General features: G+C 46.2%; 2 protein-coding genes across 10 annotated transcripts in view; both read left to right on the forward strand.

The window, feature by feature from the left end:
• HOXA3 (homeobox A3) overlaps positions 1 to 15,909 on the forward strand; it is a 44,836-nt gene that overhangs the window by 12,255 nt on the left and 16,672 nt on the right. For 3 of the 9 annotated variants that reach the window (XM_057413277.1, XM_057413275.1, XM_057413272.1), the window contains exon 3: positions 13,815 to 14,008. The exons of 3 other annotated variants lie outside the window; for them this stretch is intronic. The gene's annotated coding sequence lies outside the window, so the exon portion shown is untranslated. Of the gene's footprint in view, positions 1 to 12,466; positions 12,562 to 12,880; positions 13,114 to 13,814; positions 14,009 to 15,695; positions 15,723 to 15,909 lie in introns of those variants that run through there. 3 more of the 9 variants (XM_057413273.1, XM_057413274.1, XM_057413278.1) reach the window with 3 other exon arrangements.
• On the forward strand, positions 9,952 to 12,364 carry HOXA4 (homeobox A4). Its single transcript, XM_057413285.1, has 2 exons — positions 9,952 to 10,681; positions 11,194 to 12,364. Exons 1-2 carry the CDS (start codon positions 10,102 to 10,104, stop codon positions 11,520 to 11,522), a joined length of 909 nt encoding a protein of 302 aa, XP_057269268.1. The 5' UTR covers positions 9,952 to 10,101; the 3' UTR covers positions 11,523 to 12,364.

A 15,909-nucleotide genomic window follows, 5' to 3' on the forward strand; every position in this document is an offset into this window, starting at 1 on the left:
TCTCTTTCTCTTTACCTTTCCCTTTCCTTTCCTCTCCGCCTGGAGCTTTTCAGGACGGTCCCACTGAGCCCGAGAGGCAGGATCAACCACTAAAGATCCAGGTTGCGATGCAATCGATGCAATTCCTCCCTCCCCGCCCCCCCCCCCCCCCCCCCCCCCCCCCCCCCCCCCCCATTCCTTCACTCGCAGCAGCTAGCTCTCTATTTTAACGATCAAATCAAAGTAAACCACAATAAGCGACTTTGGCAGAGATGGATTTTGGGGCCTAACTTTAATCACTTTGACTACCGCAGAAGATAATTACTTCCTTTCCTCCAATTGACTCTCCAACTTTGGAGAGGTTTTGTTTAGCAAGGAGTAGTTACTGCAGGCGATTAAAAAAAGGGGGAAACAAAATAGATAAGGTTTGATATTATCTGGGCAGTGTCTTATGTAGGCATGATAGAGTTGAAGGCATGCTGATACGTTAATAATCTTTGGTTTGGCTAAATATGTTGCACATCAGAGCTAGTATTAAGATGGCACAGACTGTACTGGGCACTTAAGACTCTTGTTTTCGGCACTGGGCTGTGCAGAAGGCTGTAGCTATGTATATATGTCCATCTGCGAGTGTATAGTGTGTTTCAGGGTTGTGCATTTATAACATTGCTATAACTTTTCCCAGTTCTTATACGTAATTGCATAAGTATAAATATATTTAAATTATGCGCGTGTGTGCATGCATGTACAACTCAATGTGTGTGCCCGTGTAAAGCCATGCACATGCATATGTGTGTCTAATATCAGTGTATTTATGTATACAAAGGGTGTGTACGTGTGTATATAGATATATGTTCCTGTGACTTTTTTCTTTCTTTTTTTTTTTTTTTTAAAGCGAACCAATTGACTGTAACTTGTAGCATTAATACAAGAGACTACAGGTCATTAGAGTGCTGCAAATTATGAAATACGGGCTTGCTTTATTGAAGATTGTAAATATCCCCTTAGCTCTGCTCTCTCCCTCTCTCCCTTATATTGCTGGCTGCCATTGTGGGGTAGGCCCCAGCTGCGTGTTTACTTCAACATTCTTTTTATTTAAGTGGACTGTTCTCACTAGAGTGTGATTACTCAGCAATAAACTTTATGGCCGGATTTTACTTTAGTCTTTGAATTTCCAGGACTTGAATGAAAACATGAATGAAAGGGTGAAAGGAACTCTGTCTTTCTCTGGGTAGCATTAAGACCTGATCTTACCCTCAGAGCTGTTACTTAGCTGAGTGATCTCAGGGGGCACAAACTGACTAGTTAGGGAAGAGACTTGAGCACTGCTTCCAAAAAATATATGTTTGTATATACATATCTCATCTATCTATCTTCAAGCCAGATGTGAGTATCGCTTTCTCTGCTCAGGTTTGGAGTAGCAGGGATTCAGCAGATTACATTGTTTTCCTTCATGTGACATAAAGTCAGGTTTGCAAAAGAACAGGGTGGTTTGAGGAGAGCTGGAAGACAGGCTTTGTTTTATTTTGCTAGTGCTATCTCCTTTGAATATTGAGGTTTAGGCTGTATCTGTTACTTTGAAAATGAGAGAAAGGTGCAACGGTACAAGTGGGTGAGGTTGTTGTGTACCTCTTCAAGGTCTGCACATTGCTGACTGAATACTATTTTTAATTTATTTATTTGTCTTTAACGTTAAAGAAACGGTTGTACAAACCGTTGGCTTAGCTCAAATATCTCACAGTTTTACAATATTTAGTATTTAAAGTCAACCTCCTGAGTCAGATAAACGGAGTCTGAAGCCTTTGTGTCTGTGTATCCTTCCTTTCAACACTAAACAAACACATATGCATACACTTTTTATTTTTTAAAATAAGAAAGACTTTAAAATTATATATCCAAATGCACATTTGAAAATAATTTCCGTAATAAACAGCTGGAGATTTTATAGTGCACTAGCTGTCACATTTCTGTCAATAGGAATACCAGAAAGTTATGTATGATTAGCGTGCATTATATTATATGCCATAAAATTTTATAGTTTTAAGTAAAAGCATGAAAACCCTTTAAAAGTTTGGGCTTTATATTCCTTTTCCAAGGAATATAATTCGCTTGTAAACGGGAATGATACTAGACACAAACCATTCGCGATTACTCAATATTCAACAATGCTGCGTTATTTGAATGATCCAGTGAATACAGAAACACACTCACACTCGTTCGACTACTATTTTAGGAACCTGGATATCACCGCAGATAGTAATTTTTCATTGTCTAGGGCGAAAAGGTTTGCTACTAGGGATTTTCACGTTTTTGAATGTGGCTTCTGGACCACATTCCACATAAAGGAGTGTACAGATTCGCGAAGTATGGAAAAGAAAAAAAACAACCAAACCCACAAGCATATAAACCCACCCACCCGTACTGCAAGAAACTCTCCACGACAAGAGAAAGTTAGCTAGAAGCGACAAGTTTTCCGTATCTCTGGCCCTGCCCTCTCCCGAGCAGCACGGTTGAGGCCATTCAAATCCAGAAACGCAGTCAGATTTTTCTAATCCGCTTTACATCTGAAATTCAAGCGAACCCAGCCTGCCGAACTTTACCAAAATATTCCCAGGTCCGAATTGTTTTCCGAGGGAAAAATATCATGGAGAATAATCGCTGGGAATGAGAAGAGAGGTCTTATCTGTGCACATTATTTTTCTGCTCTGTTTGGGGGATTAATGCAGGCGAGTTTGTTTTACTTTAGGCATGGCAAGGGGTGTTATGCAATTTGAAATACAGTTTACTTAATCCTTTGAAAGAAATACTTGAGTACAGTGTGTCATGTCTAAGCATAAGGACAATTAAAGATTAGGCAACTCCCTTAATTTGTGTAACTAGTGACTTCGCAAGGCATAACTTTCTCTAAAGCAGAAGTATAACAACCCGGTGGAAAGTCATCCGTAAATTACAGCTCTGCAGCCTTGTCTAAACCATGCAAACGCCCTAATTGCAGAACATTATGGGGAAATTATTATTCTGCCGTTTCCTTACATTCAATAAGTGTGTATCTGTGGAAGGGTGACAATGAAGGGGTTTGCAATCTGCTCCATGGGAAATTGAATGGAACAGATCATGATGGGCGGATCATGAGGTTTCGATTTCAAACCCTGGATACTGAGGCAGTGCCTTTTCCCTCCCCGCAAATACAGATTCAACGCATTAAACGCAGACATATCTAAATCTCTTGGCCAAGTCAAGACATCACTTTGCTTTCTTTGTCCTTTCTCTTTCCTGCCCTTAAAATCTCACGGATTTGCTGCTAGAGCTGCTAGCCAGAGCACAAACCCACATCTCCCACAGCCACCTGGTCATCGTTGAAAATATTATTCCTTTCGAATTAAAGCATCCTCACGAATATCTCTCTGGAAGGCAAATACACTTGGACCATCACAGTCACATGTGTCTGTGGCTACACACACAAACAATATCAAATCTGACATAAAGAACGTGTAAAATTCGCAAGGATAAGGAATCGCATAAGGAATGTTTCCTATATCCCCTCCCCAAAAAATGTCTTTTCAATAATAATATTTGCTATGAAGGTTATTGGGTAATTATTGCAATTTTGTGGAACAGTCCTTGCTTGAGGTGAAGTCTTGTCTCTGGATAACAAATGGCAGCCCGTGCAGTTCACTGCCAGGTTAAGTAAATGCAGAAAAGATAAATCTGCACACCCTAGGAATCACCAGCAGAGCTCGCTTTAGACCAAGTTCACAGTCAACTCGTTTGCCTAGACAAGGCTTCGCAAACAATTAGAGTTTTTTCTTTATGTTTAAATCAAGGAGAAATGACTAAGACCTTTGCAGCAGAGAGCTGCCGCTTTTCCCCCAACGCTCGTCGCTACATTCCTTCCAACCTCAAGCCCAGAACTTACCCAGCATTTCACCTGCAATTGTAATCATATAGCGCCTTTGAGTAAGAGGCTTCCCTCCAACGCTGCCGAAAGGCTGCTGTGCAATCTAACAGCACTTTACAAAGCTGCGAGATTAAAGAAAATAAAAGAAAAAAGGCAATAATTAAAAATAAAAAAAGTATCCGATTTCTCAACATCAAGAAGGAAAAAGAAAAAAAGAAAAAACAACCCTTAGAAAGCTGGGGGAAAGGGGAGAACTATTGAAACAAACAGTGCGAGTCTCTTACTCCTAAAAGAAGCTGCATAGCTTTTGTATATCTTTGTGGTTAAGGGCGTTACAACTGCAGGTCAAAAAGTTGAGGGTCAAAAGTTTACGTTTTGCACCACTCTTAGTCATTCGCCCAGACAGAGTTTGATGTCAATGTTATAGCCGAGATCTTGACTATCAGCACAAAAGATAAAATAGCTTTGAGTTACGTGTGTATCACAGTATGGACTCCAGGTGAACCCTGCTGACTGAATGACCTCAATTACCGAGGAAAGGATAGAAAATTCCTCTTTTCAAGAGTAATACGCATTGTTTTTCATCTTGAATTATCGGCCACATTTGTGTCTGAATATCTCGGGTTCAGCCGTGGCAGGTAAACACGCGTGTTACCCCCACGGCAGCCACTGGTGTTGCCTCCTCCGACAGCCAGGTCGCAAACTGTTTCACCCTTGTTTATTATATTATAACCTACTTTAAGAGGTTTAATGTTGAGCCTTCTCACTTTGCAAAATGGCAGGAAGATAAGATAGGAGCGAAGCTATTAACGCCTGTATCGATCTTAGCCGCGTCTTTGCCTTTGCTTTCATTTCTGTAGTGACCACTAAACTGTACTTAAACAGGACATGCCGGAGATAATACAGGTTATATGTTTGGTCCGAAGGAGCTCGTCTAAAATGCTGGGCGGTGGGGCCGTGTTGTGCTATCGATGGAAAATATTGCGGGGAAGCTGGCGGTGTGCTCCTCCGTGATTACGAGGATTCTCACAGCTTTCGGGAACTACCCAAGGCAGCAGTTCCCAGCGAAATGGAGAGCGGGGAGTTGGTTTTTTTTTTTCCCTATCCCTCCGTTCCCTTGGCTTTCCTCCCTCCAAAGAAAAAGTTCTGTGGCAGTTCTTTGAGCAAAGATTTATTCCCACATAGCTAGGATTTTTTGTTCCCAGTGCCGCCTTGGTGTTGAAGCTTTAGCTCCTGCGTTAGGCGACTCTGGAGGGAGAACTGGCCAATATTGAACAGTGAATTTCATTCTGGGGGAGATCACTGCAGACCAGCTTCAGCCTGAAATGGTGAGGAAGAAGGTTTGATGGTGGAGAGAAAGGATGTTTCCAAATATTCCTAAACTGATAGGAAATTTGTGGAGGAGTGGCGGGAGGAATCCTGGAAAGAGCTCACCTCACCCCCATCCGTGTATTTGCTGCCTTTCCACGCCAAAGGCAGGAGGCTACACCGGCCTCTGTGTAGCTGTTATGCGGTAATCCTTTGCGAGAGACACAGCTGGGTCGTGGTAGGCGAGTGCTACTCCTTGAGAAGAAATATGCGAGATGAGCCAAAGCGATTACTGGAGATTTTGCCTAAAGTACCTGCTGAAGCCTGGGAAGTAGATAGTGCAAGTGTTTGCTCAGCGTGTAGACCGTGTTCACAAGTTGCTGCTATTGCTCACATGTAGCGAGCCCTGGCATTGCGCGTTTGGGGTGCCTGCCCTCTCTGGAGATAGTGTATAACCTTTCACATCCAGAGTATTTATTTGGTGTAAGAGGGAAGCCTGATAACAAGCTAAAAGCCGTAGCCAAATATCTATTTGGTTAGAGAATAGCAGCCGGATTGTTTCCAAGAATAACAATACGTCTTTGATATACCCCCAATGAAAGCAGTTACTATAACCGGCTTACTCATGAGTAGGTGACCGAAATCCGTTTACTTCCTCACCAAAACAATTAGTGTCTCGAACTCCATATTTTCTGTTTTAGAATGAATACATCAATGAGAGTATTTTCAAAGTAAAGTTGAATCTGAGATTTCAATAAATTGCAGTTTCTTCCTTCAGAATTGTCCTTCAAATTATTCCCTAAAACCAAAATAAAATAAAATGAAGTATATAAAGCAACAACCTGGAGCAGAACAGTTAATAACTTGAGACGAATTCTTTCTGTCCTTTCACTCTCTGCATCGGCATACTGCTCTCTGGCGTGGAAGGTCTGCTCAAAAGACCATTCATTTCAAATCGGGGCACAAATCACATTTTACGTATTTTTTTAACTGCGCCAGGACAGACCGAGCAAATCCCGCCAACCACCCCCATTGTTACAAGGAGCCTCGGCCCCAGGGAAGCCACCGCTTTTGCCAAATGCTGAACTTGGGACAAAACTGCCAGCATTGCCCCAGCAGCGACCGTAGGAAAGAAGCAGGAGCAGCCTCGGGGGCTGTATCATTCCCAGGAACAAAGGAGGGAATACAGTCGATACATTCCGTAACGTTTACATTCTCCCGCGATTTTTTCTTAATTTTCCCTTAGAAGTAATGACCTGGGCAAAGCACCCCGCTATCTAAAAGACACTGTTATAGACCTTTTAGAAAAACTAAGTCCAAGGCCGAGGTGAACTTCAGGTCACCGCGTCTAACAAATATGAAAATGTCGCCTGGTGAAGGGCACGCCTTGTTATTTAACAAAGACTGTCAATGTGTAAGATTAATAAGAAACAAAATGCACACGGTGTCACTTTTCGGTCACTTTGAAACTTGGGACAGCCTCGCATTCAAGACGGGAAAGCTGGGGCTAAATATATTCAAAATGGTTCAAATCAAATTCAAAACAGGCTGCTAGTGTGATTCTCCCTCCTCCTACCGCTCTCGGTAGAGAATGCCTGGACACGGCGAAAGGTTGACTTGAATTACTATTATTATTTTTATTACTACTGCTATTCTTGCTGTTATTATTTTATCTTTCGGAGTAATTACGTTTTAGCAGCGCATGTGAAGGGTAGCAGGAGTGCTTGCTTGCTTCACAAGAAAAAGGGGGATTCCCTTTCCCCCCCTCTTTGGGTATGTATGAGGCTGCCTCTTCTTGGTGCATGAAAGAAAATTGACTCTCCCTCTCAACTTAATTCCGGTGGGGTCCCCATCTCTTCTTCTGCCAGCCTCAGCCGGGAAACTCTCCCTCCCTTATTAACTGATTAAAGTCTCCTTCGCCAGTGAAATCGAGCCTCTAGTCTTTCTACAAAAAAAAAAAAAAAAAGAAGAAAATGAAAAAAGTGAGCTGGCCTATTTTTTTCCTCTCCTTTTCTTTCTTTGTGAGCTTAGGATGATGCTACAAGTTTGTTAAAGGGAAGTACAGGGGGGGAAAAAAGAGGGTTTCTGAGATTGTTTATTACAGCCATAAATCTTGCAGTAAAATGTCGAAATGGCCGTGTGCAAGATAACACTTGGTGGTCTTGGCTGGGTTCTTGTTTATGATAACAAAACCACAAAGACATGGAACAGGCCTTTTGGAGGTCCTGTCTCAGCACATCTTCGCAGGCTAACAGAACCACAAGAAAATAACAGGACTTCATCTGAGCAGCTCAGGTCACCTTGCAGATTTACAGTCGTACAGAAAATTGCATCCTTCTCTCTGTAACCGAGTGCCAGAGCCCCACGGTAGAAAGAGGGACAGTGAAACAAGTATACTTTGAGATCTAACTATGGTAAATAATACGAAACAGAGACCGGTTAGCTCGGCCAATATACCGCTGAGCTTACAAACCAAGACATCACTTTTCGTTGCGTTTTACCGTGGCGTGGGAGCACGGCAGCTTGCTGGGGTGCTCTGGCCATGGTGTCTCAGGACTTGTGCCCAGCATAATATTTTTAGGATATTCCCTTGTGCTGGGATATTAGGATATTCATCTGGTGCTGGCCGGCAGGTATTTGTATGTATGTGTCTGTATGTATGCATGTATCTCTTTATGCCGGGATAATGTTGTCTGCTCGTGGTGGACTTTGGCAATCTTTGGTTTTCTACAGTCATGTGGATGAGAGCTTTATTCTTTTACAACAGGGGTTGCTGTTTGTTTTGTAGGGGTTTTGTTGTTTGTTTTTTTTTCACCGTCAGTCTTTCTCTTTTTCTTTTTCTTTTTTTTTTTTTAATATATATTGATAAATAAAACAATCTCCCGTTTCCTGTCAAATGTGTGTTGTTGAACAGCTATGGCTGTCTCTGTGTGCATGTGTGTAACCGCATTTCCTCTCCATGCAGAGTAAATAGAGAAACTTATCTATTACCCCAGTAAAAGAGTTCCATAGATGTGCAGTTGGAAATGAGTAAGTAAATGTGTTTTAACTCTCTTTACAAATTAGACATTCGATAGGAGGAGGAAATGAGTGATTGTTTAGATAAGCACCCCAGTATACCCAAGTGCTGGAAATGTTCTAACATATTACAAGCCGCCTGCAATGTGCGTGCCTGTGTGTGTATATATAAAATATAAATCGATACGATATGTGCCTTGTTAGATAGAATATATATTCAAATAGAATTTTATTGCATATATCCATTATCTATAAAACTGCAAAAGACAATAATCTGAATTTAAACCAGGCTAACTGTTAATGTAATATCTTTAGGAGGGCAAGATCTAAATCGTGTCGTATTTATGCTTGATATATTAGATGTATTTTAGCATACCAATAGATGAGATTACCCACTCAGCAATTATATTCTCAAAGGGTGCGGTAAATATTTCTGTGTGTTTAGATGCTTTCCTGAAAAGGACGGGGAGAAAAATTCCCAAAAGTTAACTTCTAACGTTGTATGTACCAGACTAGCTGATGTGCAATAAGTACTTTTTTCCCTTAGAATAAGAGCGTAATTAATTTAACCATCAAATTTCAATTACCTAAGGTCAAGGCAGTTGCCTTTTTCCCCTCTGAGCTGCAAATATCGTTAACAATCTCAGTTTTAGGCACGCAGAAGTGCCCCAGTGCCCTCTCCCCTCCACGCCAAGGTTTTCAGGTTCCTTCTGAGAAGGCACTAGCTATTTCACTTGGAATAGAAAATTAAGAAATAAGGCCAGGACGAGGCATACTAAAACGACGGACTTAAATTCGTGGTTTGGAAACCGCTCCTCCACGGGGAGGGGTGCTCGCAGGGACCCTACCATCGCCGCTGGGAAGTACTTGATGCCGTCGTGTCCGCCTTCCCCTCTCTCCTCTTCCCCCTCTCTTCCCCGATATTTTCAGCCTCGCTACATCCCTCACACCCCGCCAGCCATGCAAGGACTCTCTTCTGCCCCCCCCGCCACCTTCGTACGAACTTTTGCATCTATCCCTCCAGTTAGCACAGCTTCGAAGGTGCAAAGTTTTGGCCCCCGCGCTTCCGGCCGGCCGGCTGCGGTCAGCGGCGACGGGGCACTGGGAGCAGACCCATCAGTGCTACAGCTGGCCTGTGCCCGGCAGCCGCTGCCGCCCTCTGCCGCGCGCAGCCCCGACTCCAGGCGTTTGGAGCCGAGTTCGTTTAAAAGGATTGTGCAACGCCTTGTGCAATGCCTGCCTCCCTCTGGATCGTGCAGCTGGCTTCCTTGCCCCGCTTCCTACGGTCTCCCGCGGGGAACGGAGAAACAAAAATGTGCCGGGACGAAGAGAGGGGAGAAAGACTGTCAGAGCTGGATTAGTTTTATCTCGTTTGACACCGCCACTGCCGGTCGCGGCCGGGGTCGGAGCAGGGGATGCTGGTGAGGAGCGGCCGCTGGCGTCCGGCAGCCCCCGGCGGGGCGCTCACTTGCCGGGCAGCCGCAGCACGGGGAGGAGGCGCATCAGCGGCCCCCGCGGTGGGTCCGTGGGCTCGGAGCTGCCCAGCGGCTGTTCGCCCTCCTTCCATTTCCTGATCCGGGGTCCGCGGCCCCGCGCGGTAATTGGCGCTGGCGGTCAGGTGGTGGTGGGGTGGCGGGGGGTGAAGAGGGGTGTGTGTGCATTTGGGTGTTGTGTGTGTTGTAAGCGCTCCAGGGGTGGGAAGAGAGGAAGGGAGGGGAGTGCGACTGGGAAAGGGGGGGGGGGAGCTGGAGGCCCAAACTTTGGTAGCGGCGAGCACTTGACAGCAGCGGGAGGGGGAGAGGGAGGGAGGGGAGAAAGGGGGGGAAGGGGAGGGGCCTCGCCGAGCCCAGAAAAACGACAACGCGAGAAAAATTAGTATTTTTGCACTTCACAAATTAATGACCATGAGTTCGTTTTTGATAAACTCCAACTACATCGAGCCCAAATTCCCTCCCTGCGAGGAGTACACGCAGCACAGCGGCAGCGCCGGCAGCTCCGCCAGCTACCACCCGCACCACCCGCACCCGCATGCCCCGCCGCAGCCGCCGCCGCACCTGCACTCCGCGCACCCGGGCCCAGCGCTGCCCGAGTACTTCCCGCGGCCGCGCAGGGAACCGGGCTACCAGGCTCCTGCAGCGCCGACGGGGCCGGCGGGGCCGCCTCCCGAGGCTCTCTACCCGGCGCAGGGACCCTCCTACCCCCAGGCGCCCTACAGCTACAGCAGCGCCGGCAGCGCCGCCCCGGGCCCCGAGCAGCCGCCCCCGGGCGCCTCGCCGCCGCCGCCCGCCAAGGGCCACCCCGGCCCGGCCCAGCCCCTGCTCCCAGGCCATGCCCTGCAGCGCCGTTGCGAAGCGGCCCCCACCGCCGCGGCCGGCACCGGGCCCGGCTGCCCGCTGCTGTCCGACAAGAGCCTGCCCGGGCTGAAGGGAAAGGAGCCAGTGGTCTACCCCTGGATGAAGAAGATCCATGTGAGCACGGGTGAGTTGCTCTTGCCAGGGGGAGGTGGGGATGCAGAGGAGGGAAGGGGGGAGGGTGCTCCCGGGGCCGGGATGGGTCGTTGCGTGTGTGGCGCTTTTTTTTTATCTTCCTTCTCCCTCCACGTTTCCTAATAAAAAAAAAAAAAGTGAGAAACCTTTTGTATCCGGGGCCCTTTATCAAAAGATTTACGAGACGCCAAACTGTTAGGGCAGTAATTATAGCCCCCATAAATTTAATTGCCCTGCAGTGGCTCTGGGCCATGTGTCTTTGAAGCTTTTCTTCTAACCCAAATGCCCATCACCATTTTTTATTGCTCCTCGATTGTCCCCACTGTCGATAGGCTGAGAAACAATTTTTCTTGCCGTTTATGTATCCTACGTGAACCTGGTGTCAAGTTATTATATAATGATTATGTTCCATCGCTTCCCCCCCCCTTCTCTCCTTTTCTTTCTCCTCCGCGTGTATGTGTATGTTCATGTGCCCGTGTGCGCGCCTGTATGTGCACGTTTCAGTCAATCCCAATTACAACGGAGGGGAGCCCAAGAGGTCTCGCACTGCCTACACCAGACAGCAGGTCCTGGAGCTAGAGAAGGAGTTCCACTTCAACCGCTACCTGACCAGAAGGCGACGCATCGAGATCGCTCACACCCTCTGCCTCTCCGAGCGCCAGGTCAAGATCTGGTTCCAGAACAGGCGCATGAAGTGGAAGAAAGACCATAAACTGCCTAACACAAAGATGCGCTCCTCAAACCAGTCCACACTGAGCCAGCAGTCCAAAGCACAGACACAGGGCCACCCCCACCCGCTCGATGGGGCTACACCCAACGCAGCCGCGCTATAAATACGTGGGTTTTTTTCCCCCTAATATATATATATTTACCTATCTATTGGGGTTTTCCAGCTGCTCCGTGTTGGAGGCTGGTGGTTTGGACCAAACAACTGTATAAAACAAAACAGGAGCAGGAAAGGAAGACGAGACGTGACCAAGAACGGACACATGTTTAAACCAAAACCCGGACGATTGTCTACATTGTATATAGATAATGGTTCCATGCCCATCATTTTATTCTATTTATGGAAACGCTCCCTTGCCCTCGGTGTAAGAGAGGGCTGGATGCTGTCACGGACGAATTCTCTGTACCTAAGATGGACTCTTTTTTTTTTTTTTTTTTTTTTTTTTTTTTTTTTTTAAGAGAACACTTTACGAATAAAAGACTGTTAAAACAAAGACCTCGTGAGACACTTGTGTGAGGCATTGACTCGAATAGCGCTGTTTTGTGGCGTGTTCGTGGGTTCCCGTGTGCGGGTGTGTGAGTGTGCACACGCACTTATACACACACCCTGACACGGGAGAGAGAACGAACACAGCCATGGAAGGTGAAGGACTTACGGAAAATGTCCCCTTATGCTGTCGAAGGGAAATGTTTTATGTATCAAAGGTAACTTAACTGAGTTTAAGTGTATCTCCCGCAGTAGCTGTGATCTTAGTTTTTCTCCACATTCCCTATTGCATTTATTTAAAGAAATATTACTATAAAGGCTGTCGCTGACTTTATATTTTGCACCGTCTAAATCGTTTTGGGTCCATGTACAATTTGTGGATTTTTGGTGTGATGTATAACAGTGCCAAATGCTGGTAATAAAAAATATTCTGTACAAAAGAATTAAACGCTTGAAACACAAGTCCACTCAGTGCTGTTTCATCCACCTTGTGCTTGTGTTGGCACCAGGAATGGAAAACAACGGTTTCACGCATTGTTTTGACCTGGATTCATCTTGTCGATAGGGTAATGGTGTCTTTAAATATGTCCTGACTCCTAATTGCCTGGCCAGGAAAAAGAGCGCTGCAGGACGAGGAAAGGTCTTGCTTCACCGTGTAGGTGAGTGGCGCTGTCTTTAGCGGACTTGGGGGAGAATCAGCCCGGCTGTTCATCGCTGTCCGTGCGACGTCTAGTTTGAGGTGCTTTACAGAGAAACCCTGCTTCTACTGGAGGCCAGCAAGCTCTCATTACGGGTTTTGCTGGAGAAGTCACACATGCTCCTCACGATAACCCTTTAAATCTTTAGCCAGCCGTAATTTATTCGCTCATTTTCACCCGATTATGATTTCTCAACTGACCAGCACTTTGGAAGGGAAAAACATGGGCGGTAACTTAGTTTCTCTAAGCTTTTCTGTTTCCTTCTTATTTTCTTTCAAAGACTATTTCAAAATGTGTTGAGAAAGCCTCGGCACAAACATAAATTTGGGTACAACTCAAGAGGTTTATTTGACTGAAATGGTTGAAACAGCTGTGGCAAAATGGGGTTCCAGTGGCTCCAGCTCAGGCTTCGCATCTTGCTGCTTCCAGGCAGCTAAGGAGGGCAGGCAAAGCGGAGCTGGTAATGGGGAGCCTTGCTCAGGGCTTCCTCAATGAAGAGTGGCACTGAATCGGGTAAGAAAAGGCTTAGAAAAGAGCTCAAGTGTTAGTAAATCTTCTAGGGAAGGCCTGAAGGCCATGACTGAGTTACACAAATGCATTCAAGAGCGGGATTTTTTGAATCAGTGCTTCTCTTCGGGTGAGTGGGGCTGCCAGAACCAGGTGCATCATCACCCTTAGGTGAAGTAGCACCAGGCCTCAAGGGTATTGCCAGCATCCCTGCCTGGTCATGGAACAGGGGTCGTCCTGGAGGAAAATGTAACATGCCACTGGCAAACCACGTTCAGCATCAGAGAGATGGCAGTTGTAAAATGCCCTCAGCAAACACCCCTGTCTCCAAACATGACCAAGGAGCAGGCCTGGAAAATGTGCTTCCACTCTCATATTGATGTTTATTAAACCTTGAATTGCCAGCTGCCTCCTTATAGAGGGAGAAAAATATAGTTGCGAAGTAACTATCTGCAAGCATGTAACACTTCGTTTTGTTTATTGCTTAAGAATCTCTCAATATATTTACAGCCAAAATTAGGCCAACCGAGCAAAATTCGAGCTGAAACATATTAACTGGCGATCCAGGATTTCTTTAGTGTGCAGTCTATGCGTATAAACCTGGTTTGCTTCCATTGTAAAAAGAAATGAAATCACACTGCAAATAGCAATTTTAGAGAGAATCATTAATCACCTCCTACAATAAATACTTCTTTGTAATTCAACAGCGGTTCTGAAAGGCATTCTCTTGGAAAAGTCTGTGAAGATGCAAAGGATTTCCCTGGAAAAAAAAAAAAAAAAAAAAAAGGTGGTCATGTGTAAAGACACAGCATCTTGGCTGTCTGCTAAAAAAATGTACACTCTTGCTGGAGATTGAACTGCGGACTGCAAAATACCCCATGGCAGATTATCATCGTTTAAGGTAAATTTTCCTCTTTCTCCCTCTTCCCCCTCTGCCTGCCCTGGGAGCGGGAGCTGCTCCCGGTCTGGGAGCCCTGTGTTCCCCGTCCCATACCGCCCGTCTTTACAATAACTTCCAAAATTACACCGTCCAGTTTAAATTCTCGCATTGTGCTCCCTTTGCTAAGGCAACCGGGAGTTCATCGAGAGGACAAATTTTCTATCCCATTAATTGTTTTTTTTAGAGGAGCAGACTGACCCTTCAAACCCTTGACCTTTAAAGACAGTATTCTTTTTAATCCGGCACTTGGACCTAAATGTCTCTTCGCCCCCCTCCCTCTCTCCCGCTCTCCCGGTGTCTCTTACACACGAATTTATCTGCCCTGGCCACAAAGGCGAGAGCGGCCCAAAACGCTGAAGTTTGTCAATCTTTCAAAGAAAGACCAGATCACCTCAGAGTCAATTCAGGGGCCGCAGGGAACGGCACGCCGGTAACCCCGGTACCCACTTCTCCTCCCTCCCCCCCCCAGGAAAAATGCTCCTTCTCCAAGATCCTACTCCCTGCTTTTCCTGCAAGATCTTGCTGTACCTGGATTTTTATTGCACAGGAAACTCAGCTGTGAGAAGCACCTTGTTATATTTAACAGCTAGAGCCATCCTGCATTGGAGGATTACGCAATGCTGGGATTTTTTTTTTTTTTCGTTTTCCTTTTATTTTTTTTCTTTCTCTTTTTTTTTTTTTTCCCTTCAGGGTGCTTGCCTTCCCTTGGCCTTCTTGCCCAGTGTTTGTAAACGAGGAAGGGGTAGGGGAAGCTCTCATACAAGCAGACGTCTTGACAGGCATGCCAAGAAAATCCAGCCCCTTCCGTGTCCCCCCTTGCCCCTGCTGGTGCCCGATCCGGGCAGCCCCGGGCCCGCCTGCCGTTCCCACACCTCCGCCGGAGCCAGGCGGGCGGCGCGGCCCCTGGAGCCCCGCGCACTGTAGAGGCTCTCCCAGGGTCCGGAGGCTCCCGGCCTGGCCGTGCCTTGACGTGTGGGGTGGGGGTCACCAGGGGGCCATCCACTCGAGCGCCTGGGTCCGGCCCACACGGGTCCCAGTGGGGTCGGGGCTCTCCCCGTGAGCAGGGGAAACTCCGTAGCTACCTCCGAAGGCCCCAGGTATCCACCCCGGCTTCGCCTGGGCCCGCGGACGGGCCGTCCTGACCGGCGGAGGGCAGCCCCTGGTGCTACCTGCCAGCAGCGTTTACAGCCCCAGGTCCTGCAGACAGTAACGATCTGGGCTGAACTGGCTAATTTGGGAGACAAACGGGGTGCAAACCTGCCCCATCCCGCTGCACAGAGCGGGACAAACCCATGTTACTAATGCCCAAGGGCTCTCCTTAGAAACTGAGGAGCTGTCAAAACCAGGAAAGATTAGGAGACCCAAGTACAAGGATCTCTGCACTCGCAGATTAAGGTGTTGCGTCTGTTCTGGTGGAGATATTGAAATTTTAATCTTCAGGATCACGTGACTCATTAAATAATTAATGCGGCTAGTCAGGAATGGATCTGTGGCCATCAGTCCTCACTAGGAGTGATTCTCTCAGAAGTGAAACTCAATTCCTTATTACTGGAGTTTGTTTTTCTTATTTTTTTTCCTTTTCTTTTCCCTTAAAAAAAAAAAACCAAACAAAAAACCCACCTGATTTATCTTGAAAGATTCTAAACTTCTTAAGCAAGCAATAGGGTCTGTGTTGGTAAGTAGGTAGTGTGTATTTCTAGCTTGATGACTTTAATTGTTTGTGCTTGCTTTGTCTGCTGAGCATTTGCTTAACAAGTTTAATATTTAGAAATGTTAAATCTTTGTTTTAGCTGCCTTGTGGTCACATTACGGCTTTTGGTGATTAAGTGTTACCGAGGCAAACACATTTGATAATGTTCTAA

Source organism: Pezoporus wallicus, unplaced genomic scaffold (assembly GCF_028554395.1).
Source record: "Pezoporus wallicus isolate ANWC-B61680 ecotype Strahan unplaced genomic scaffold, APGP_CSIRO_Pwel_v1 contig_13539, whole genome shotgun sequence".
NCBI classification, from domain to species: Eukaryota; Metazoa; Chordata; class Aves; order Psittaciformes; family Psittacidae; genus Pezoporus; species Pezoporus wallicus.